Source organism: Lonchura striata, chromosome 1 (genome assembly GCF_046129695.1).
Source record: "Lonchura striata isolate bLonStr1 chromosome 1, bLonStr1.mat, whole genome shotgun sequence".
NCBI classification, from domain to species: Eukaryota; Metazoa; Chordata; class Aves; order Passeriformes; family Estrildidae; genus Lonchura; species Lonchura striata.
In genome coordinates this window covers 51,641,142-51,665,421 of record NC_134603.1, presented here as the reverse complement: position 1 = coordinate 51,665,421, position 24,280 = coordinate 51,641,142, and the positions used below count along the sequence as shown (strand labels likewise).

The following is a 24,280-nucleotide window of genomic DNA, read 5'->3' as shown; positions in this document are numbered from 1 at the left end:
GTAGGGTGAAATAAGAGACCCCAAAATAAATTGTGATTTTTCCTGCAAAATTAATAAGACTAAATAAACAACTTTCTAAAATGGTTAGGTTTTCCAGAAAGAACATTCTGAGTATTTATCATTTATGCACAGAAAAATACTTCAAAGCAACACTTTTAGGTATGGAAAAAACTGCTGAATAGTTAATTCTCAGTATTATTCTGTCCATCTAGATCAATAACTTTTGTAATATGCTTCCTGGTAATGTTTCCCTGAGAAACTCTTGAGAAAGAACACACAAGAACCGGTAATGTCTTTTTATTAAAATACCTCTTAAAACACTCATCATCATAAAATACACTGGGTGTTGCTGCATGACATTTGTGTACACACAACACTTTCAGCAAACTCTAGACAGCATCAGGAATTACAAAAAGTAAGGCAAGCCCCAGAAGGTGTGCACTACCTTCTCTCAGGCCACTACAGACAAGTGTGTTTACATTTTTATGCCATTCCCCACAGCATTTCCTGGACACCTGTTAGGCTGCTCCCTCATCCCTCCCGCTCCCACTTGATTTGACCTCACAGTGAAATTCTGAGGATGTAAATGGAGACAGTGTCACAGATCCATGAGGCAGCAGGTGCCTGACCAGAAACATCAGCCCTGTTCCTCCCCTAAAAAGATTCTGAGCTACCCTCATATTCCCAATAATTTAAGACTGCAAAAATCTGAAGCACGCTAATGATCTCCTGCTTGCTTGATTGCTACGTGTCGCCTGTCTCAGTTAGGAACATTGATGTATCACCCTCCAGCTACAAACAGTCACAGGTACTCTTAACATATTCTTCCTCTCCATTCATTTTAAGAAATTCTAGCAGAAGAAAATATAATAACATGAGTTGTAAAATATAGGAATAACAACTCCTCCATTATAAGCTAATTTTTTCTATTTTTGTCTATGATCTTTTATCACTTAACTGTAAGTTTAAAGTGTGAAGACATTCCATTATCCACTAGTTCAAAACAATAACATTCATCTTTCAAGTACATCTTTATAGCTGAAAAAGACACTGAAGAAAGTAGAATTATTTAACAAGAGTAGATTTTTCTTTTATTATTATCATTATTATTCCATCTTATTGAAAGAACTGTATCATGAGAAAAAAAAAAAAGAAAAAACATTCAGGCAACTTTTTCAACAAAATAAATGTAGTATGACTGCTTTCATGTGTACATGGTACAGATAGACAGATGTAACTAGAAAACAGTTTAATCCCTCTTGCTGAGGTTAATGAGAGAAAAATGAATAGTCAAGTTCTTTTTGTGTTTGCATATGCATATATGCATAAAAATTGAAGGAGTTAAAACCTACATTACTATAAATACAAAAAGCTGATCATTAACTACTCATACACTTTATCCTTGTACTTAGTACCATTATCAGTGGACACCTTAAATCAGTCATAGTAGCTGCTATGTAACTGTCAACATATAAAAACTCTTACTTAGAAAAATGGACAATGTTCTAAACTCAGAGCACTTTAACTTTGCCTTTGCAGACACATATTCCCTTCTTCATTGACAAAAAATTTATGGGGAAAAAAAAATTAATAATAATAAAAATGTTTTGGAATAAATATTCACAGGAAATTACTACATGGGAACGTGCTTGCTGCCAGCTGCTCAGCTGGCAGACCTGTACCGCTTGCTTGTTCCCGTCATTTCATTCTTTATTCCTTTAGTCATTAAATCCATCGTAGCCTTTCATGTTTCCTTTACTACACTAAATATTCAGGGTTTAACAACCCTAGAGAACAGTGCAAAAGGTGGGGAATGCAACAGCACTTAACAGCTTCGTTTTGGGATCTAAGAGAAGACTGAAAATATTATTTGTGTAATGCATAAATTATGCATCATAGGCATTAAAAGAGAGCAGGGCAAATGAAACTTGGAGGAAAAGTATCCCATACATGGTGTTTTGCTGGGCGGCCCTTCTAAGAAGTTAGGATTTTATCCATGACAGCCCATTCTTTGAACTTGAAAACATGAATTTTAATTTTTCTCCAAATATCACTTCCACAATAAAAGCTAACCTCAAAAACTGGAAGGTAATAAAGTTAAAAAAACAAGACTAGAAACCAAATACCAAAAACCCAGCCCCTAAACAATATCCACACTCCCTCTAACCTAGCAGCCATTTATTTATTTGTTGAATTTAGATAATGGAAATCTCATGGCCATATTCTAAAAGTTTCCCTATTCTAAACTACAAGATAGAGTACTATGTTCTGAAAACCAGTATAGCCAATACTTTCAAATCAAAGGAACAGTAATGATGAGCATGACTGTACCATTTGAGCAGAAATAAAGAAAAATAAGTTTAAAACATAGCGTTTAAACATCTACTAGTTAGCCTCGCTTACATGAATTAAAAAAAATTCTCTGATTTTATACATCCTTTTTTCAACCAGGTACATTTAATTGCAACCAGCAGGCACTCCACCAAAACGCAGTATTTGCAATCCCAGTCTCTTTAACCGAGAGAGATTACTTTGGCCTCAGTATTGCTATAGTACAATTTTCCTGCTTCAGAACATGCAGTTCATACATTTGACAGTTTTACTGCCATAGTCAATGCATTCTGGCCCAATACACTCACAGCAGGCGTTGTGAAACCATCGGTATTTGGAAGCTCCCATGGACTCGCAAGAGATCTTGCACTGATGTATTGACATGCAGTCATCAAAATACACCACAGTACACATGTGCTCTAAACCAAGAGGGGAAAAAAATGGTTTAAAAGGACTTAAAGTGTTTTTAAAGGTTAGTTAGAAATTAGTTAAATGAGCAGCTTTAGAAGTATGACTGCAAACCAACAGGATTATGAGACATAAGGAAAAAAGGTGACAGTAAAGGCAGAGAGGCAAATCACAGAGACAAGGTAAAATCTATTCACTTCAGTTTTTCAGCATCTACAACTCAACCTGTTCTCCGATCTCCTCCTGGATTAATTTACTTCTGTATTCACAGGCAAGAATGTTTTTGAGTTTTGTCCCCCAGTTATGAGAGTGTAGGGATGAGCTATGCCAAAATTTCAAGCAGGAATGTGTTCTCTGAAGGTAATATGCTACCATAAAAAACTTCAAGTTTAGAGAAGTTATTTTAAAAAAACATCAAAACCATTATTTGGTTGTAAATGTTTCTTTCCCCCCCACCCCAAACTCCACAATAATCTTTATCCAGATTAAATTACAGAACTAGAGAATCCTTTTTTCATCAGCATGAAACTGCACACTTTTTTCTTCCTTGTTTTTTTAGCAACATCACCAGCTTTACTACTAATCTTAAGAACCCCCTTCTACCTAAGTGTTGACTTCATGCTTCTAACACCGATGCAATTACTTCAAATGCCATGAAGTTCAGGGCTGCAACATCAAAATGGAGCTAAGACATTCACCACAACTATAAAATAAAGCCATCCCACCCTCAGTCCACTTCAAATTCTCCAAGCTGGCAGATTTCACCACCTTTCTTCTGTACTGACCAAGTGATTATACTGCAACACTTGGTTCATCCTCCAAAGGACCATGATTACATAACATTTACCCAGAGCATAACTTGGCAGACTTTGGGCAAATCTCAACTGGCAGCTGTTTGCAAATAGGGATGTCTCCCTCACCCAGATCAGACCAACTTGTAAGCAGGAGATGTCAAAGAGCTTTCTAGCCTATTACTACTCATGGTACACCTGGGAGAAAGCCACTGATCTACATTCCAGTAGATTAGTTTGGATTAGAAAAAAGTAATCCAAACTTAAATAGTAAATCTAGGCAGCGGGTTTGGTTTGATTTTTTTTAAAATGACTGATTTTGACCACTGTCAAATTATTTTGCTACTACCAAAACAGCTGCAAGAAGGTCAGAGGACCTGGTGCCAGCCCACTGAAAGCAACAGAGTATCCACTGCCTTGGTCAGGCTCCAGACACCAGATACGATGCAACAGGCAATAGGGATCTTGGGCAGGAGAGGCAGACCCAGAGCTGAAGCAGTTTCTGGTCCCAGAAAAGCTGTGCTGCAAGTAAACCTGCAGTTGTCAAAAAAAATCTTGCAGTACCCGAAGAACTGCTGGAAACAAAGTGCACTGTGTAAATCCTGTCCCATTCTTGGCACTTCTGTTTCTATAAGCCCTTATAATATATCCCGAGGCACAGCAACCAGAGGAATAGAGTTGTCAGAGAACAAAACCTCTACCTGAAAACAACCAACATATCTACAGCTTCAATAAGGATGTTTGATTGACAGAGAGGAAGAGGAAAGAGCTGAATAGAAGCGTATGCTATGGTACCATGTGCTAGGAGTGATAGGTATACACCTGAAGTGCTCAGCCCAAGCTGAAAAGCAGTAGGGAGATGCAGCCACCACAGCCTCAAAGACAAGAAGGCATTCAGAGCCAGACAGCAGCTCCAGCTTCTATAGGGAATGCACAAGGACTTGGCAACATTTCATCATCAGTGACAAAAAAGCTCAAATGCCATAGTCATAAGAAGCACACACCATCCATTCTTGGAAGGCCCAGATAGCCCTAGGTATCTGTTCCCTTCACTTCTCACAGGAAGGTTTTAGTGGAAGGGTAGGGATGAGAAAGTAGAAGCAAGTCTTCAGGCAGTATTGTCATGTCCCATCAGTCATCCAAGTCAGTGCTGGGGTTCAAGGACAAGAGCCTTACAGAAGCCTCTGTTGGACATTACTCATACTCTTTATATATTTTTGCTTTATCTCTATTCAGTCCTATGATTACTTTTTGGTAGTTTTCCACTGAAGTGTTTCTACATTAAGTTTGATCTTAAATTCCATACATAGTCTTAGAAGGCATCAACTGGAGGCATGAGGCCTCTTCCTTGAAACAGGCAATCCTGGCTAATCTAGAAAGATTTCTTCCTGCAAAATCACCTTTTGGGATGCCATCTCCAACCGACTTAGTCTCTGGATAAACCTGAGAAGGCAAAATGATTCATAGCTATCTCCAGATAGCCCTTCAAAGGAAGCAACCATCCATGGGGTTGCCAGAAGTGATCTGTTGATCATGGCACTCCAACTTGCAACACACAAAATAAATCCTAAGGTAGATCAGGGAAGTTGTCAGGAAAGCTGTGCACACTCTCAGGTGTGCTAACTGCTCCCAGCATTTACAGGCTGTCTTCACCCCAAAGAATGTCCAGTTCCTTCTGCATAAGGAGACACCTGTGCTCACCTTCATGTTAACCTCATCTCTGACAGCCTCAGCAGTGTTAGTACTGCTTCACAAGCCCTGGTGAAACCCCCAGTTCATCAGCTAATGCCTGCAGAAATAAAATAAACTCCTGGGGAAGCCTGTGATTTCTAGGATGTAAAGACTGATGACACTGAACAGGGAGACATCTCTCTGGATAAAGGAGGCCAGAGGAGCAGCAGCACCTGGTCTATAACTCTGCAAAACTAGGTGGCATCAGTCAGCTCCTGTGAGACTGCAGGCTGGTTTCCTGAATCACTCTCCCAGGACCAAAGCCAAAATTCAACCTTATTATGGTGGCAGAGACAACCAAGGATATTAATCTTGACTGACTGGAGAGTAGAGAAGAAAGTTTATTTCTACCTGCACACAAGTCAAGGGTTCTCGAGGACAAGTACAAAAATGCTGCAAAGGGGAGAGACCAGACTGCATGTAGCAGGCCAAAGCCAGCAGTAAATCCATCTTGTCCCAAGCAGCTCCTCTAAGCAGCTGGACGATGTGCTCCATGTATGTGTTACCAAATTGTTTCTGATGTCTTGCTCACTGAAAGACTTTCCAGGTCTGAACAAGTCAGATTGTCCAGGGTGCACTTTGTTTGGTCACAGGGCACTCCTGGTCCCCTCCTCAGCAATGCCTCTGTGCTCCTGTAGAGGCTGAATTACTGAAAGCAGGAGAGTTCCTTTCCTTAAGCACCAAATCCTGCTCTGTAGATTGCAAAAATAGAGTCACACAGGGGAAAAAAATACATACCTACAGGCTCAGCTGGGATCTGGAAGAGTACTTAAATTGTCACAAAGCTAATTACCGAGTCATCACTTGGCTCCCTCAGTGTAGATACAATATTATTTAGTGCAGTAACAGCTTTCTCATTTGTATTTTGCCAATTTTCACACCCTAAGGATGACAGACGGCAGATGCAGCACAAGGATGCAGCAGTAAGCATTTTTTCCCGGATCATTAATGTCTGACCTTTTCCCCCCTCACACTTCATACTTAGTGAAGGCTGTGTAGGAGAAACAACAATCAAGTCTAAATTAAAAGTGAACAACAATCAAGTCTAAATTAAAAGATGAAACTACCAGGCTTTGCTATAAAACTATCTGTATTAGTGTATATATAGAAAAATGTAGCAACTCAGAGAACCTTCCCAGTTAATGATAATTTGCTGTATGGGATCTTTGAAGTTATATGTGCTGTGTAACTTCAGCTGTCTGCTGGTCACCTTATTGGTAACTCTAAAAGTTCCTTAAGAAGGTAACTGTCCATCCAGTGGTCATACCATTTTATCACAGAACGGCCTGGGTTGGAAGGAATCTTAAAGATCATCTAGTTCCATCCCCCCTTCTGTTGGCAGGGATATACCTTCCACTAGAATAAACTAGTCTAGTGCAGTAGTGAGAAGCGGGGAAAACAGGAACAGGTAGATGAACCTGCAACTGTTTATGAACAATCAACTTACATAATCTATTACTTTTGGACAAGTAAATTTTATGTCAATTAATTTATAAAAAGAAACTTTTTTTTTTAATCTTCCTAGGCTACCTACAGAAGTAGATGTCTCTTCACTGGAATTGTAGCTCTCGTCTCCCTGTTGCACTGGAGGGGAGCAGAACTGCAGACCAGACACCATCCCCTGTGTCACCAAGCAGTTAAGTCAGAAACCCTTAACAACTACAGCACAGATTTTGTTTTATCAATTGCCAAAAAATTATCTAGTTCCCCTCTCCCTCTTGCCAACATCCTGTCATCATCTGAAACAACTAAGTTTATTTAAATCTCTGAACTCACAGTTCAGAGCTCTGAGGGCATCAGCCAGAAGTAAAGCAAAGAGAATGAAGTACAAATGTAGCTCCAGATTAACAGCCATGGCAATCCTCTCTGAAGTAGAGTCTCAAGTTCCAGAAACAACTGATACAAAGAGCTACAGCAGCTCCAGCAGCGCATGCATAACTTTGGCAGCTAAAACATTACAAGTCAGTTCACAGAAGGAAAGGGAAGACACTCATTAAGAAAATAATGGGGAAGTTCAAGGTCTGCTGGCTGGATTCAGAGTAGGCTGGGGCAAGAAAGGAATGCTTTATATCCCACTGCACCCCACCTCCTCTTGGATCCACAGCCGCCTTCCCTGGTGGTGGCTCCACGCCACTCAGGCACAAAGCTCATGGTTCCTGTGGCTGGTGCTGCTTTTCCTGGCACTCACCCAGAACTGCATCAAGCAAATCTGGCACCCTGGGCCAGCTTAATGGTGATCCATGCAAGAAGGAGCAGAAAAGCTGAAATCAGAGCTGTGTTACACTATGTGACAAGGGATATTTGTAAGCAGAACCTTTCCAAATTTTGGAATATATTTCAGAAGACAGCACAGAGACCACTGCACATCTATACCCCTCTCCCTTTACAGGCCATGACATCGGCTGCTGCCAGCACACCATGTTGGAGGGAAGCTTGCAAGGAACCACAAAATGGAGGAGGTACAGCACTGTAAAGAAAACATAAAGCATCTGTGCTCCTGCTCACAGGAATATTCTTTCAAATCCCTGATTGTCACAGCCTCAAAGACAACTGCTTAGTAAGTCATCTTAAGGGTATCTCCATTCGCAAGACCTACCCTCAAGCCTAGCAGCATTTCTGGGGAGAAGGAAAAGGTAAAGACCTGGTCTGTTTCTCCCACTGCAGGCTATGCTTGTTTTTACTGCCACTGAGCACACATACACATTCACAAAACCTCCCTCTTTTTCAGTGGTTCTAACACTTTCCATCTTGTTAAAGCAGTGACCTGATTGTGTGACTGAACTTAGCATGGCAGAAGCCATCAGGCTCCAGGAACTTCCTCAGCTACCTCACTGTGCCCATGCTCACAAGGCTCTTCAGACCCAACCTACTACTCCACCTTTTGATTATGGCTTCCCCAATGAGCTCAGAAAAACAGTATTAGAAACAATGTATTACCCCATGGCTCATACAACATCCAACGCTGCTGGATGTACAGCTGTCCTGCATCCACCATAATAAACATCAACTGACCAAGGCCAGATGCTAATTTTTCTTTCCATCTCCTCTGTTCTCAATGGTCAAATAATCAATGTTTTTATATGCAAAATTTATTATGATTTTTGAGAAAACAGAGCACTGCAAAGTTATCTACACTGTGACCAAGGCTTACGTATTTAGATACTTAAAAGTATAGCAATAGGATGTGGAAAGTAATTTTCTATGTTTTCCAGTTCTTCACTGGTCACTAAGATGGAGAAGGCATAGCCAATGATTACAAGAACAGGCTCTGACATTTATTTCTGTTTTAAGTGTCTGCTGAGGCCTGAAAGCCAGTGGCATTTGGTAACTATTTCCAAATATAACTGTTGTTTTTGGACTGTCATCATTCCAATAAGAGCTCTCTCAACCTAAACTCTAATATGTTCCTAGTAAAAGAAACGAAGGGGACTTTTGACTAAGAAAAAATGGCAGTGTTATTTATTTGTCTGTCAGTGTTATGTATTTGTCTGTGTCGTTGAACTCAAAACTGCTCCACACCCTTGAAATGCAATTCAAATTCTAAACTTAATCCAAAACTATCATTAGCCCATCCTGTTGGTACGGTAGTAAAGGGCTGTCAGGGAACAGCCATCTGGATTGCAGTACCTAAGTACAATGGAGATATATTCAAGGCTGTACCAAACATAATTTTTTCCCCTGAGTTTAATTTATAATTGTAAGTTCTGTAGTCTTTGCACACAGGGCTTTTTGTGGCTTTCCATTTTACATGACTTTGTACATTATTCTCATAATGGCAAGCAAGCATTTTAATAGCATCAAAGACATATGAATGAGATGCTTTCTGCCCATCTGGTTTCCTAGTTCTGCAATTAATTTATTTTTCTAATGTGCCTTAGCCAAAGGAAATTAGAAAAGCTGCCATTATGGTTCCATTTAATCAGCAGCAGTCCTACTCAGAAACACAACTAGGCCAATGGTTCAGACTGGTATGGAAAAGCAGCATGTCCATCAATTAGGGTATCTTTTATTGATAAGATAAAAGGGCCATCACAACAGCAACATATGGGTTACGAATATTTAAAGTGTACATTGGGAAGGAAGCAAAGCATTAATTGCACTAATAAATCAGATGCTCTTTTTCCCCTATTAAGCAGCAATTCCACTATGAACTCTTTATGAGATTCTTTAAAGTCTGATGTAATGATTTGCAGGGAAAAATGTTTCAGGTTTAGTATGGAAACCAAGAAACAGACAGTATTTTTTTTATACCACTGTCAAAACTACCTCAAAACTCCTCATCTTCCCCCACCCAACCACAGCAAACAGTATCCTGAAGTCTGTCCTCTAAACTGAAGGTAAGAATATGAAAACTTAATATGAAATAGGAACAATGAATCTGTAAGTTCAACCCCTATGACCAACTTACTTACTTTGAAGACAGTCTGTCATATATCCTTCCTTCATCAATCCTTCTAATCTTGTTTAGGTTTTCTAATTAACACTAATTACTATTACTAATTACTATTAATCCTGGATTTCATACAAAACATCCCTCTAAAGATTTCAAATAGTGCCAACTCAGATGAAAGAAATAAATAACTGTTCCATAAAAAAGAGCTTATAGCACATGGTTTTCTCAGACCTCTTAAGCCATGTTTCAGTTGCCTACTTCTGCACTGATACATAATTTGGATTCAGTTTCTGGTCTGTCCAGTCTCCTAAGCTACAGGTAACTGTTTCTAGGTCAGAGAGCACACCTTGCCAGTGCACATGAAACAACATGAACAAACTGCCTCATGCCACAGAAATAATTATAAATTCATGTGGTTCAGTGTCTCCTGAGAGCATCAGTCATTTTTAACACCATCTTCCACATTCCTCAGCACCTTTGCCTCATTCCTTCTGTTATTAGGCTGAACCTTTCATACATTCTTATGGGAAAAGAAGAAGCAAACATACAGAAGCATAGGATAGCACTGAGAAGGCTCCTGGAAGAGACAAAAGGAGATGCTAGGGATTTAAACACTGCACTCATTACCTTTGTCACTAGAGTAAGGTGTGTGGACATTGTTGTTTGGAACAGAGACATTCTGATGCTGTGGCTGGTTCACTGTTTCTAAAAAGGAGACAAGGTTCTCATGGTGTGACAGTTCTTCTGCCACAGGGAAGGAAACAATATTCCAGTTCAGCTGAGTATCCCCTTCTGTCAGTGCCCGGAAAAGGGAAGGAATTGGTTCATGCAACTCCTCAACAGTGCTCTTGGATGTTGGAGGTGTGTCACTGTAATTGCGAGGATTGCACATACCTGCAGAGGAAACAAACAGTAAATTACACAGAACCCCCTGAACTCTTCTTAAAACAAGTAGGAATATTTGGAGAATTAAAATTGCTTCTTTTTCTGCTGAACAGAAATCTTTCATATCTATCCCACTCTCAGCCCAATAGCAGAAGTGCTATCAAATACAGCAGGACAAGTTTTCCATAACAGCCTGTTTTGGATCATTCAGACTTCTACAAAACACACCTGTGACTTGTGAAAAGAAAAACCTCATCTAAACAGCACTTTGCTTCCCTGTCAGTGTTACAGCTTAGAAAATGGAAGGTTCCATGGAAGGTTCATTTTCCCTGAGATCATACAAAGCACAGTATAATCGATAGGAGCATAAATCTGGAATGCAAAGTTAGGACTGAACAAAGGGAGTATCTTGATAAGTCTGAGGTATATGAAACTTTTGATCATTATACAAGTATTCCATCTCATCTGCTGCAGCAGTGCACTAGGTCTTTTTAGTCATCTGCCAGAGATACAAAGATTACTATCAGGACAGAGCATGAGTCTGAATTACTTTACTTGTGTAGAGACAGCCAAGATGAACCTCATTTTGCTACTTAGCTGGAGGGGCCACAACGGCAAAATATTCATTTCTAGGTTACCTCTTCCTTATTTTTGAACATCTTCTACAGTATCTTTTTTGAAACCGTGTAATCTTTTTTTCACTTTGCCAATTCCTACAAAATGTTTTTGTGTTACACAATGTCAGTTCCAGTTTTTCATTAACCATTTAAACACTAATATTTATTACTAGCAATTAAACCAAAGGGTATGTCAATTTAAGTCCAATCTGTGGACTTAAATCTACCTTTTTAGTCTACCAAGATTAAAAAGAAAATTTGTATCTGCATAGGTATTTTAAACTCAGGAGTGATAAAACACTGCTAACAGTGTCATCTGTCAAGAGACAGGCAAATCCATTTTCTTCATGTGCATCTGGATATAATTTTGGGTAGTTTCACAGACACAGGTTTAGACAGCTACAACTGTGCACCAATTCCTGAAGTATTAAACTGATATGAGATATGAATGTTCAAAGTTTACCTGCCTCATACAACCAGAGAAGTATCTCCTGCCCCATAGATCCATTAGGACTCTGGCTTCACAAATAATTGTGTTTAACTAGAGCCTTATACAAACCCATAATCTTCTCAACCTAAGTAGATGGATTAGCATAGTGAACAAAGCAGAGGGACGTTTGTCCATGGTGATTAGCATGAGATCTAGCAAATCTTGAACAAGTGGTTAGGATTAACAGCATCTGGTAAGTGAAACACTCCATGACAGTCTGCTCCTATAAAAAGGTGAGCCAAGTACAAAATAGGAAAAAAAAATAAGCCTCTTTTCCAAACAACATCAGGTCATACTAAAAAATGACACAAACACAAACTACAAATGATACAAACTACTGTACATGACTGTTTTTCTACTCCTCTCAATTAGGTTTGTTCTTCACGGACCTTTCTAGACTCAGTGCTTTAACAAAAAATTTCTATCCCTTTCTCACCACCATTTAATAAGCAGTAATATTAACAATAGTTTAACAAGCACTGTATTGATCATACAATTGCAATGAAGGATGACGACCTGAAAATCAGTTAGGAAGACATCAAACCAGGTAAGAATTTTGTACAGACACATCAAGGCTTTAGTTGATGTCATTGTATTAATGTTGTGAAACAGAAACCAGTGGGCTTTTCTAGACCTGTCAGACCAGACCTTTGCCAGGCAGGATTCAGAAAATAAATTTCACTGATAAAAAAGGACACACAAAGGAAAAAAAATAGCATCAAGATTGTTTACCAAAATCCTGCAGAATGTACACAAGTTTGTGTGCATATCAATGCAGTATGAAAACTACCTTAAGATGGTACCAAAAAATCATTGCTTATATTTTAATGGATAAATGCTCATCCACACAGGTCCTTCACTCTTACTGTTTTAAAAAGCATTTGAATAATAATAATAATAATTTTATATAATAAACATTATAAAATAGCAGCTTTGGTTAAAAAGTTTAACTTATGAGCAACCTGTAAGGATCAAACATGTCTCCACTACTGCTTTGGAATGGATGAGAAGATGCAGAAATTGTCTATTAAAATGATGGAAGCCTTTCTACAAGGGACTAGAAGAGCTTAACTCAAAGGGAATGGAGGACTTGTTGCTGTTCTCCCTCCTCCAGCATGTTTTTCTCTGTCAGAGAAGGGAGGGCAAACATGAGGGCATCAACTGAGCACCAGTACAGTTAGTGGTAGAGGACAGGAGGCAATTCTGCCCTCAAGGCAGACATGATCTGTAAGACACAACAATCTATCTGTTTTTACATTACACGTGATCAGCTTATAACAAAACTTAAAATATCAGCTCAGGTATCAGCAAAGAACTGTGTCTAGGGAGTCAGATATGGCATGTATTCCTGTTTCCTCATTTGAATAAGGCTACAGCAAGGATGATTCTACACTGAAGAGAAGAAGAATAGGACCATCCCATAAAATCCAAAAAGGTCTGAGGCACCCTAAGAACCATCAGGAGAAGTTTTAGTTTACTCAGTACACGGAAACTGAGCCTGAAACCTTGTTAACTCCTCTCCTGGAAAACACTATGGGAAGAGCCACAGAACAGTGAGTCACCTGCAGATTTATGAAAATCAGCTTGTGTGTGGACTTCACAATCCCAAGATGTAGGTTCTTCCTCTCTCTAGAGATCAGTACACTATGTTTCTACAGCAGATAATGGTCCTAAACTTGGGAAATAACCTGCACGGAAAATGGGCATTTTGACACTAATCACCTTCGTGAATTCAGAGAAAAGTGACCTAGAAAAGCTGAGAGCAGGTACAACACTCAAGATGCATCCTTTACATGAAGCTAGGATTTCGGATGGCAGCACAGGGAGACTTACAATAACCACAGGAAGATGAAGCTTTTGTAACATATAAAACAAGAAACAGAACTAGAATGCAACCTTCTTAAGTGCTTTGCAAGTAAGTGCTGGGACAGCAGTCACAAGGAAAGACTTTTTAAGACTGCCATCTAGGCCTTGTCTGCTTCTTTCTCACCCTTCACAAAGAGCTATTTTTGTAAATAAAAGAACAGTGGAAACACTGGGCCATGCATATTTACTAGTAGTCCCAGCTCAGTCTTAAAGGTGTCCTGCTGCTGTACCTGTCAGTGCAGCCTTTACAGGTAGAAACCTTCAGAAACACAGAAATAGAAGCACAGCATCCAACCCCACAAGGCAGACACTTGGGAGTTTCCTCAAAGTGACAATTCAAATAGGGGTTTTATGTTTGAGAGACAAAATTAATAATCAGCTATGATGACATTTAACAAGCAATACCTGGACTACTGCCACCCCCAGCTCCATAGAGCAGACACAGCCTTCAGATGTTTGGGTCTCCACAGTAATTTATTCCATACCCACACGAGTTGTAAGATGCTTAAAGCACAGATTCTGTCCCAGTGTTTTACTTCTATTTTAAGACTGTGAGCTCAGCACATGGCAGAAGAAAGCAATGTAAAAAAAGAAGGAAGTCCCCCCAAAAGTGCAAACTTACCAACACAGTCACAGCACTCATCCCAAAGTGTGCCCAGGCAGAGCATACACTCCTTACAGCAGGAACAGTTCCCTTCCCCAGGGCGGCACTGACACAGCTCCTGGAATCAACAGACACTCATTACACTGCAGCAATCCCAGATGTAAAGTAACTACACAGCAGAGTGATTTTTCCTCAAGCCACAACTCAAATTAGTGCATTAAAAAAGCTTAGTACACTAAGACAGTGAGTAAACGGTGAAACAACTCCAGCCAAAAACCGATCCAAGTTTACAAAAGGATCTTTTGCAAATTTGCCTTTTTTTTTTTTTTTTTTTTTCTTTCCTTAAAGGTGACATTCTGAAGAGAAATCTGAAGCAAGCTTTTAAAATACAAAAAATACTATTCATGGGATAGGTGTGTGCACTCCTGCGCATGTGCATGCCTAAATCTACAAGGTCTTTGAATGTTTTCCCATCACAACAGGAAACTTGGAGACAGATGCTTCTTTATATATAAATAGTGACCGTACATTATAATTTAACTAAAAAAGAAAGCTACTATAAGCCGCATGTGCCCACTCTTGACATGCATGATGTCTACCATCACACCTATCCCTGGATTCTAAGAGGAATTTACCAATTTAAGTCATCTGACCACAGGATTTTCTGTATCTCCAAACACTTGTTACACATTGCTCTCTGTTTGCAACATTGGTGACCAGATTTTCCCCCCTTCCCACCCGCCCCAGGTCTAGATGATTCATTTTTGCTATTATGAAAACAACCCCAATCTTCATCTCTCCAAACTGACACCTTGGGATACTTACAAGACTTCTAGAGCCTCTAGGAATGAAATTATGTACACAAGTATTTTTCTCTAACCATTAATAAACTAAAAAGATAGAAAAGGCATGGAAGCATAAAGACAAATATTTCTCTTTGTACTACCTAAACCCAAAAGCTCTGGTTTAGCAGCCCTGCTGGAGACACACACTTGTGGACCTCAAAGCATGGAAAAAGCCAACATGGATGAAGAAAATCTAAAAACCAGGCTGTCTCCTTCCCTCTAACTCAAACCCATATTAGTAACTCCAGTTTGGCCAAAAGACTGAGGCTGCATGACCATAATTCACAGCCTTGAATTACATCATAGCACAAAACACAGACAAGCCAAGAAGTCCCTTTGGTTATCCTGTCTAAGAATTTGGTTTTGATGACGTCTGTCTAACTATCACATTACACACAACTGGGGAGAAAACGAAATCCTGTTACTGGAAACACTGACCATGGAATCTTTCCACCCCTGGCTTTACTGGAAGGGCCACTGACAAATCTGTTACACACCAGGCCGGGGGAAGATTATGCCCATCCCCACTCTTTGATTGCATTATCCAGAGGCAGAGGAGGGACACACTGCAGGAGACATCATGGACAGGCAAGAAGGGCAGGAAGGTGGTTTGGTTTGAAATTCTCCTATCCTGGAGTCTCAACCCATGGTTCCACCCCAGCTAGGTAAGGGGCATTTATCTTTTACATTGGTGGCAGGCACCAATGTCACCTGCAAAGTGAGGTTTCTTTCTGAAGTACCTTGGGAAAAGCTCAAATTGGGCAAAATTCCACTTTTTAAATAATTCTTTGCTTGCTATTGTTAAGAAGCACAAGGTAGGGGAGAAAGGAGATGTTTTTAAACCAAATGTCAGGAATATGTTTGCAAGGCATGGCAAGGTGCAGTCTTGCACCTGTTCTCTTTACTCTGCAAAACTGGCAACTGTAAACATCCAGAGCCCACTGAGCTGCACAGTGGCCACCCCTCGCTCACACCAACTCACGTGGGCACACAGAAGACCAAGGAGTGCACTTCAGAGAGGGAGGTCAGAGCAAAGTCTGTATAGGGACAGGCCTCCAGAACACAGCAAATGGAGCTCCAAGGCTCCCAGGTCTGGACTAGAACTGAACAAGCCCTAGAATGTGCTGCAGACAAGCTACACTGTACCAAGGCAGTATAAATCCACTGATTCCTTATTTTCCATTTACTTCATCCCAGGTCACAAGTCATCTTCAATCTAGCAAAGAAACAAAATTCACCAACTATTGCTTGTGATAAATAATGCTGAGAAACACTGCTGCCTGGAGAGTTTTTTGTGACCTGTTTGCCCCACTGATAGAGAGTGAACCCCTGCTCCACACATATTTCTGCAATAGGCAGCCCTTGCAAATATTGAATTTTTATTTACAGAGTGGAAAACTAATAATATTTATTACTTTTTCATCCTCAAAATTTATGAATGACACCTATCACTGTTTCCACATAAACTGTGCTGTTTCCAAGTAAAAGGCTGATTAACAAAAGATGTACAAATTTCCACCACAGGAGACATAATAAACTTAGAAAGATGACTTACGTGAATTAATGATGCATTTCTAAAGCATTTATCTTACCATTTGATAAACAGATTTTGTCAGCCTTTAGAATAAAAAGCCTGAATAGAACAACTTTAAAAATAACCACGAGTTTAGCATTAAAAATATCCAATTTATTCTTCAACAGTAAAACCGGGGAAACAACTTTTACATTTTAAAGACATCAACAGGCCAGCATGTAGGAGGAGGCAATTCTCATTAAACTATGAAATGTAATGCATGAATAGAAGCCAGAAAGTTCACTAAACTAAAATTGTTTTATGGAAGAGTATTCTCGGAGAATTAAATTCTGCACTTGCAACCTGTTAACAAAAATTTCTGCTTAGCATCTTTGTGTGTAAGCACTGACTTGGGGCCAGAACCATTACACCTACCAGGATTGTAACAAGTTTGTTTTTCCAGGAGGGGCCCATGACCAATGCAATACTTAAGGGTTTTTTGTTGCTGTTTGGGGTTTTTTGTTTGTTTGGTTGGTTTTTCATTATTATTTATTTATTTTAAAGTTGGAGGGAGAGGAAGGAAGAACAACCTAATTAATTAGTCTTCTGCTACTTTGGGGCAATAATTGTATGTTTTTCCATATATCTGTTAGCACATCCATGGTTTCCTTAACCAGTTTTGAGTCCTCCTGCCTGACTCATCTACACTGGATACTGGTACAGGATACATCTTTTTAAAAGAATGCTTACATGAGATGTGGGTGAAGCAAGGCAGAATAAGGAACGTTCCTTGTTGATAGCTGGGGGTGGTGAGGCGTCAGTGGAAGAAAATATTACTCATAAGTCAACTTGGCAACTTCCCAAGCTGAACTACTGAAGGTGCATCGGAGAATGTATTTTGCTAGGCAAGAAATAAGCCTCACAGTTTAAAAATACAGTATTAAGTAGGAAGTAGGCATGTTTGTATAATAAAGATACTCCTGCTCTAGAGAGCAAGCAAAAATTTTTAGAAGGTGTTTAACATCTGATTTTTTTCCAAAGCTTTCTTGAAATTCCAGAGAATATTTTCTTGGTACAGGGAGAAGTAGGACCTGAAGGAAACCTCTCTGCAAACTGGAAGGGGGAGTGAAAGAGAGCTTTTTTTTTTTTCCTAGAACAGTTTAATAAGAGAAAATCTCCTGGAAATGAAGCAACCAGAACTGTTTTGTTAACCCAACCGGGTTACGTACTGCAGCTACAACACACACTGGAAGTAATTTTTAGATGCTGAAGCCCTGAAGTAAAGGAGTGGCAATTATTTCATACCACAGGGCTAAAATGTTTTGGAAATCCTTTCAGGCTGACAAGTTTGTACACAAGATTAACAAGAGGCAAAAAAGACAGATGAAAAGAGATTTTAATTGGAACGATACCACACCAGCTGAAGTGGCTGCAGGTCTGTAGAGTTTATGAGAGAAAATCCTGTTTTCTCCACAAAACAACCTCTCTTTAGAAGGATTGTAAAACCATGCCTGAATTATAACACCATTTGTTTCCTATGCACAGCAACAGTTTAGAGCACTGTTGCAGATAAGGTAGCAAAGCTCAGCTTCCAGCCCAACACTGACATTCCACCCGAGCCCAACTCCTGCCGGGGGCTCTGCCCGTCAAGAGCCAACCTGGGACTTGCCTCAAACCCCTTTGCTATGAACAATTGTGGGAACATCTCATCCTCGAGGTTTCTGCCTGCAAGGATTTCCTCCGTGTTGCAAGGACACAATGCGTGCCTCCCCCCGCCCAGCCAGCGTAACTGGCCTTTTCATCTCCTCCACACATGGAAACATCAAAACAACCCACGCGGCCAAGCCAACAGCAGATGTGCTCAATAAACACTGCAGCACACTCCGTGTGCACCCAGGGCTCCACCTGGAATGCACAGCAACAGGCGCTCATGGACTCCAATCCTCAATCCCAGGGACATGGGAAGGAGCTACAGCCAGAGCCTTGAAGGGCCAAACTGATTTTGTGGATTCACTCTCTACACTCCCAAGTCTTACCCACAACTCTCTCAACAACTACAGGAAGCCACAAAGTTTCTTAGTGAAGGCTGAGCTTATGCAGAGAGGTGCCTCAAGCTATTTTCTTTCAGGCCTTTACTTATGGAAAAAGAGGAGCACCAATAAAGCTAGAGCCCAGGATGCACAGGGAAAGCTGAATCCACGGGAGTTGTTGATCTCATGCACTGTTCTGGATCTAACAAAATAAATATTTATGTAGGGACCACCCTTAAGCAGAGGAGCTCCTAAGGAGTGGCAGTAATGACTGTATTGACCTCTAGCCATGCTGGCAAAAATATTTATGTTAACCATATGTTTTTTGAGAGAGCAGCTCTCTTGTCTCTCTGTCTCCAGGACAGGCAGCTGTGCTTTCTGCATACAGATGCAGATGACAAACATTCACAATCTGTTTGCTCCCCTGGCTGTCTCTGAGTGACATTATCTTGGTTTCAAGATATGGGTTTTGGTGAACTTGAACAGCGATAAAAGTTGGGAAGGGAAAAATGCCATGTGATAGTCAAGCAACCTTCCTCAATATGGTATTTTATTTTTAAGTTCAGATTCCTCCAGAAGAGTTTAGAGGGGAAAAAAGTACATGGATATACTCTACTTGCATACCTATCCAGGAAAGAATATGCATTTCATATACCAGTACACCACTTCTGCCACAACAGTACTGAAGTTTTAAAACAAAAAAGCCAAGAAGAAAGAGGACAATTGCTTTAAGTCAAAGCTTTATGATGTCTTCCTGTCCACAATCAGACTAGTCTGACCTGATCTGTTCTTCTATAAAGAATGAATACTGACTGGTAAGTCGGGCCTGTGTGCAGGAAGACAGCAGCCAGATGGTGGGAATGAACAGTGTAATTCCCCTGCGACTGCACACAACTCACATGGCCTAGGCTACTTTAGGGTCTCAGATTATTGCATATGATTTTGATTTTAGGGAAATGCTTTATAAAGGGACTCCACATCACCTGTACAAAGTAAGAGAGAACACACCTACCACAAGTAAAGCAGTTCAGAGGTTTCTCTGCATGTACAGGGCTGTGTTGCTACAGAGATGCTAATATAATCCAAGGAAAGTATAGTAATATCATCCATTTCCATGCACTGCTGAACCTCAGCCATTTATTGCCAGTTGAGTAGGGAATCTGGAAACATTAACTTCACTCCTCCTGGGCTGTGTTCTACTCAGACTAGCTCATAAAAATAAAGTTTAAATGCTTGCTGTCTCAAGCTTGACTCCGTAAGAGATGATTTCTCAAGGAGGAGATACCTGTTCATTCACAGATGGTGGACTCCATCAGTGACACCAGAAAAGGAGACACATTTTCCCTGTTGTCCCCTTTGCTTACAGAAAAATAAGCAGCAGGTTAACAGCTTCCAGGACTGAAATCCAGTACCTGGACTAATAACCTTCCCCTGAATCAACAAATCTGTTCTACTGGATTTACTATTTAAGTGCCATGTACATCCAATGCCACAATTAGCATGTTACTTCTTACAGGTTTCAATCCTAGAGCTGGTTTTTAAAAATGCAAGAGAAGGGGATTATAGGTGCACCAGTTTGTCACAGAGCACAATGTCCAACATGCCAGCAAAACCACTGGCGATCTGTTTGAAAAGGCAAAAATCAGAATCCTCATTCTTGCTCCCCTATTTAACAACTCCACAAACTGTAGTGGGGCTGGAAGAAGCAGCAATTTCATTTTTTTAATTTTAAAGCAAAAGCAGTGCAGAACTCAGAAAGAAGATGGTTCAGTCTCATCAGTTTTCATTCTGTGGAGTGGATTTGTGAATCTGACAAGTGGTTTTATTTGCAACCCAGACAAATTTTAAACAGAAGTCCGTGAAATGAAGTAAACATGGAAATGCTTGAGGCCATTTCTGCATCTCTTTTCAGGCTGTGACCATTGATTTATAGTAAGCACACTCACATCTTACTGCCATATGACGTTGGTGCTCTCTGTTATTGCATTTCCAATCTACAAAGAGGCCGTAGGAAACAGTTGTTTTTAAAAAAGCTGCAGCTGACCACACGAAGCCTCCTTTCTCAGTCTGGAGTCAAGAAGTTTACCATGACTAAAAAAAAATACTTGGTAGCTACCAGAACTGCTTGTCATTTTGCTAGAAAATGCCCTTTTGTTCTGCTGCACACCACATCTCTTAACTCTTGATCTAAGAAGAGCAACCTGGTCTCACTCAGTTTCTTTCACTGTACAGACATGCAGTGAGTCAAAAGCAGCATCTGAATTTAACATCCATTTCCTACCAGTTCAGCTCATAAGTATTTGGTTTGGTTTTTAGGCATCTTCTAACTCACTGTACAAACCTGATGCTATGGAGAGCATCAAGTGTCAACTCCTGACCCTCTGCTTGAGCTTTAAGGAGCTGGACAAATTGAAAGTTAAGGGGAACATCCCAGACAGACATAATTCTTGGCTCAAAAAAGTTTCAATTAAAAAAAACCAACATGCCCATATATATATGTACTTGGTATTCTCTGTCTATCAAATAGTTGTTAATCTGCACTTATATGGGTAAGAGATCAAAACAGCCTCTTTACAGAGACACTACTCAACATAAGATACCAGTTATTTGTATCTTTTCAGGACGCAGTTTTCTGAACACTGGAAAGCAGATGGAGGACACAGGACTCGTACCTGTATCAGGCATTTGCTGACATCGCTGGCACAAAGAGCCTTGTTGCAGCCTGTTGATGATGGGATCCACAGCAGGAACAGAAGGACAGTAACTGTGGGCGCCGTGATGTACTGTGACCTCATGTTTCCTGCAGGTGAGCAATTTTCACAAGTATTTCAACCAGCACTGAAACAAGAACCAGCGACTGAAAAGGCTGTTGGAACACAAGTTAAATTCTATTCCATTTCCACCTTCCAATTCCTTCAATAAATATGAATATTTTTTAAAAATGCAAATTGGAGTACTTAACAGCAAACCCAACTCCTCCTCCTCCAGCTAACTTGTTTGTACAAAGCTTTCTGTTATTGCACATTTGGATTAAAAGTACAATAAACTTGAGGTGAGCAATCTTAAGTTTGCAGTATCAAATATGACATCCTATAAGCAGTGTTGGTAAAAAAATGCCTTGGATGAGAAAATCCACTAAAAGAGACCTAATTTTGTAAATGCCCAAATCAGAAGGGTGGGTTTTGTGTAGCATCTCCTCAGGCTAAGCTACACACAGGTCTGTAGGACCAAGGCAGCACAGCAGCCTTTTACAAGGTAAGTTGCCCCTGTAATTTTTAATGCAGACAGGTAGCTGTTTTCACACGGACTCTTAGACGTCACATAGGCTATCAACCCAATTATAAAATTGACTTCTTTTTTAAAAATATACAGACACCATTAAAAAAAAAGTACCAGACACTTTGAACAACGTAACTTCCAAGAGCCAAGCAAGTGTCTGAGGTCAACCAGAGATGACAAGCATCTGCTACATCAAACAGACAGGAACTGGGTTTGTTCAAAGCATTCCACCTTTCTTCCCTTTGTGAAAACCCAGCCTGTCGGCAGGTGGTATTTGCGACAAATAGATCACGATTAGCAGCGTGTCACTCAGTTTCTACTTGCGCTTTGCACGTGAGCCCGGCCAAAAGAGGACCTACTGCACCAGGCACTGTACCAATATATAATAAAAGGCAGCCCATGTTTGGGCAAGCTCACAGTGAGCCTGTATTGTTCTCCTAAGAGAGAAAGAATGCTAATGGAGCACTGGATTGCTTTCTTTTGGTATCTAGACATGTTTTTTCTGTTAAAACCCAACATCCTCAATGAGCAAAAAAGTGGAAAATGAGGGCACGATCCGGATCTCGAAAGTCTGTGTTCGATTAGTCCTTCTTATAATAGTTGTTAAATGCCTCTGAATCTCGCTGAGCTGGGCACGCCGCCATCTGTACCAAGTTTTGCTGGGGAGACCCCCCTGCAAGACCCGGGGGGCACGCACGGAGAACATGGAATCTTTTCCCTCACCGCTTTCCTTCCCTGCCATCCGGAGCCAAGAACGCTTCCAGCAGCTGCAGCTGCTGGCCCGGACCCGGCGAGTGCCGCATCCCGGGCGCGGGAGCCGAGGCGAGCACGCTGCCTGCCGAGGGGAGCGATCCAGGCGTGCTCCCGCACGGCTCGGGCGCGGGGCTGCGTTACATAAAGGGCTCCCAGCAGCGGGGCCGAGCGATGCCGTCTGCGCGCACAACCCTCGGGTGCGCACCGGGGTCCGGGTACCCTCCCCCGGCCTCCCCCCGCCGCTCCAGGTCCGATTCACCGACCAGACTTCTATCCTGCGCGGCGTCCCCCCGGGGCAGGACCCCCGCCCGCCGCCCCTCCTCTGCCGTAGCCCACTCCGGCGGCACCGGCTCAGCGTCGCTCCTCCGTTCCGCCGGGATCGCACCCGGGGCGAAAAACTCCCCAAAAAACGCCCGGGCCGATCGACCCGCGCTCGGCTCCCCGTCCCCGCCGCAGCTCCCGAGAGGCCCGGGCCCCAAAGATGGCACTGCCGGGAGGCCGGTGACAGGGAGGGAGATGTGCGAGAACACCCCCCGCCGAAGTGGCCCGGAGCAGGCGGGGCCCCGCACGGGGAGCGGGTCTCCTCCTCCTCGGGCAGGCACGCAGGCAGCGGGGCGGCCGCGCCGAGACGCACCGAAACTTTCCTGCCACAAAGAAGCAGCGACGGCTCCGCCGCCTTCTCCACCTCCTCTTCCCCAGCCACCGGCTCCATCCCTGCCGCCCCCCGCCCACTGCCCCGGCGGCGCTCACCGGGCGGCCCCGGGCCGGGCACCCCGCGCTCCGCAGGCGGCTCTCGCTGCTCCGCAGGCGGCGACGGCGGCGGCAGCAACCCCGCGCCTCGTCCCACTGCTCCCCCCTCGGCCGCAGGCAGCGCGGAGGCGGCGGCCTCGCATCATCGCCCCGCCTCGGGGCACCGTCAGGCGCCGGGACCCTCCCCCCGGGACCCTCCGCCCCGGCGGGCGGCGGCTGCGCGGAGCGGGGCGGGAGAAGGAGGCGGAGGCAGGGGCCGGTGGGTGGAAGCTGCTGCCGGGCCGTGCCTAGCGGGACGGGACGGCCAGGCCACTGCCTCCAGTGGGGCTTCTTCAGGAAAGCGCGAGGGCAGGCAGAAACTCGGGGTTCTGTGGGCAGGCGAGGCAGCCCGGGAAGCCGGGGCGGGAGCAGAGGGCGCCCGGGGCAGCGCTCCCGTGCCGGAGGGAGGCGGGAGAAAAGGAGCCGGGGGGCAGCGCCGCTGGAAGCGCTAGAGGGGAACGCGATGAGCTGCCCCGATGGCTGAGAAGGTGCAGGTGCCCGGGGGAGGCCAGGGGCTCCCTGCACTCTGAGGGGACCCTGGGCTTCCGGACAACCTCTCCCAGGACCTCTAAAACGCGGCAGGACGGCGACTTTATCCTCCCACGTGCCAAGCTCCAAGGGACCAAGGTAACAAGTTTGGTCCCTAGAAGAAAAACACAAGAGGATCCTGGCTGGGAACCCAGAAACTCCGAGTAGCTCTCGGGCTTCCCAGGAGGCAGCTAGACTCTGGCGAGGGAAACGGGGCAATCGCGCCAACGCGTTATTACCGCATTTCGTCTTATCCCTTTTGCCCAGCTCCTGCCACTCTGATGAGGTAAATCCACAGGCTGGTGTCCTTAAACAACACGTGAGGTATCATCCCACAGAGTAAACTCGGGGAAAGAACAGAAAATGAAAAAAGAAAACCAAAAACCGGAACAAACCTTGGATTCAAATCAGACGCCAAGAGATTATT

The 24,280-nt window shown here is 42.4% G+C and overlaps 1 protein-coding gene across 3 annotated transcripts; it reads right to left on the bottom strand.

The window, feature by feature from the left end:
* Positions 1–282: 282 nt before the first annotated feature.
* Positions 283–23,400, bottom strand: TWSG1 (twisted gastrulation BMP signaling modulator 1). 3 transcript variants are annotated; one of them, XM_021525172.3, is made up of 5 exons: positions 23,287–23,400; positions 21,177–21,361; positions 14,135–14,234; positions 10,282–10,548; positions 283–2,750 (listed from the first exon to the last, which is right to left on the bottom strand). In XM_021525172.3, the coding sequence occupies exons 2-5, from the start codon at positions 21,297–21,299 to the stop codon at positions 2,569–2,571; spliced, it is 672 nt and encodes a 223-aa protein (XP_021380847.1). In that variant the 5' UTR covers positions 21,300–21,361; positions 23,287–23,400; the 3' UTR covers positions 283–2,568. The 3 variants fall into 3 exon arrangements, with proteins under 3 accessions (XP_021380847.1, XP_021380845.1, XP_021380848.1); XM_021525170.3 differs by having other exon boundaries at positions 21,177–21,342; XM_021525173.3 differs by having other exon boundaries at positions 21,177–21,304.
* Positions 23,401–24,280: the final 880 nt, after the last annotated feature.

Excerpts from the sequence above, each read along its gene's own strand:
- TWSG1 (XM_021525172.3), bottom strand. The coding sequence starts at position 21,299 with ATGAGGTCACAGTACATCACGGCGCCCACAGTTACTGTCCTTCTGTTC. Across the intron at positions 14,235-21,176 it reads TCAGCAAATGCCTGATACAG|GAGCTGTGTCAGTGCCGCCC; the intron begins GTACGAGTCCTG and ends TGTTGATTCCAG. Across the intron at positions 2,751-10,281 it reads ACCTTACTCTAGTGACAAAG|AGCACATGTGTACTGTGGTG; the intron begins GTAATGAGTGCA and ends CTCTTGGTTTAG.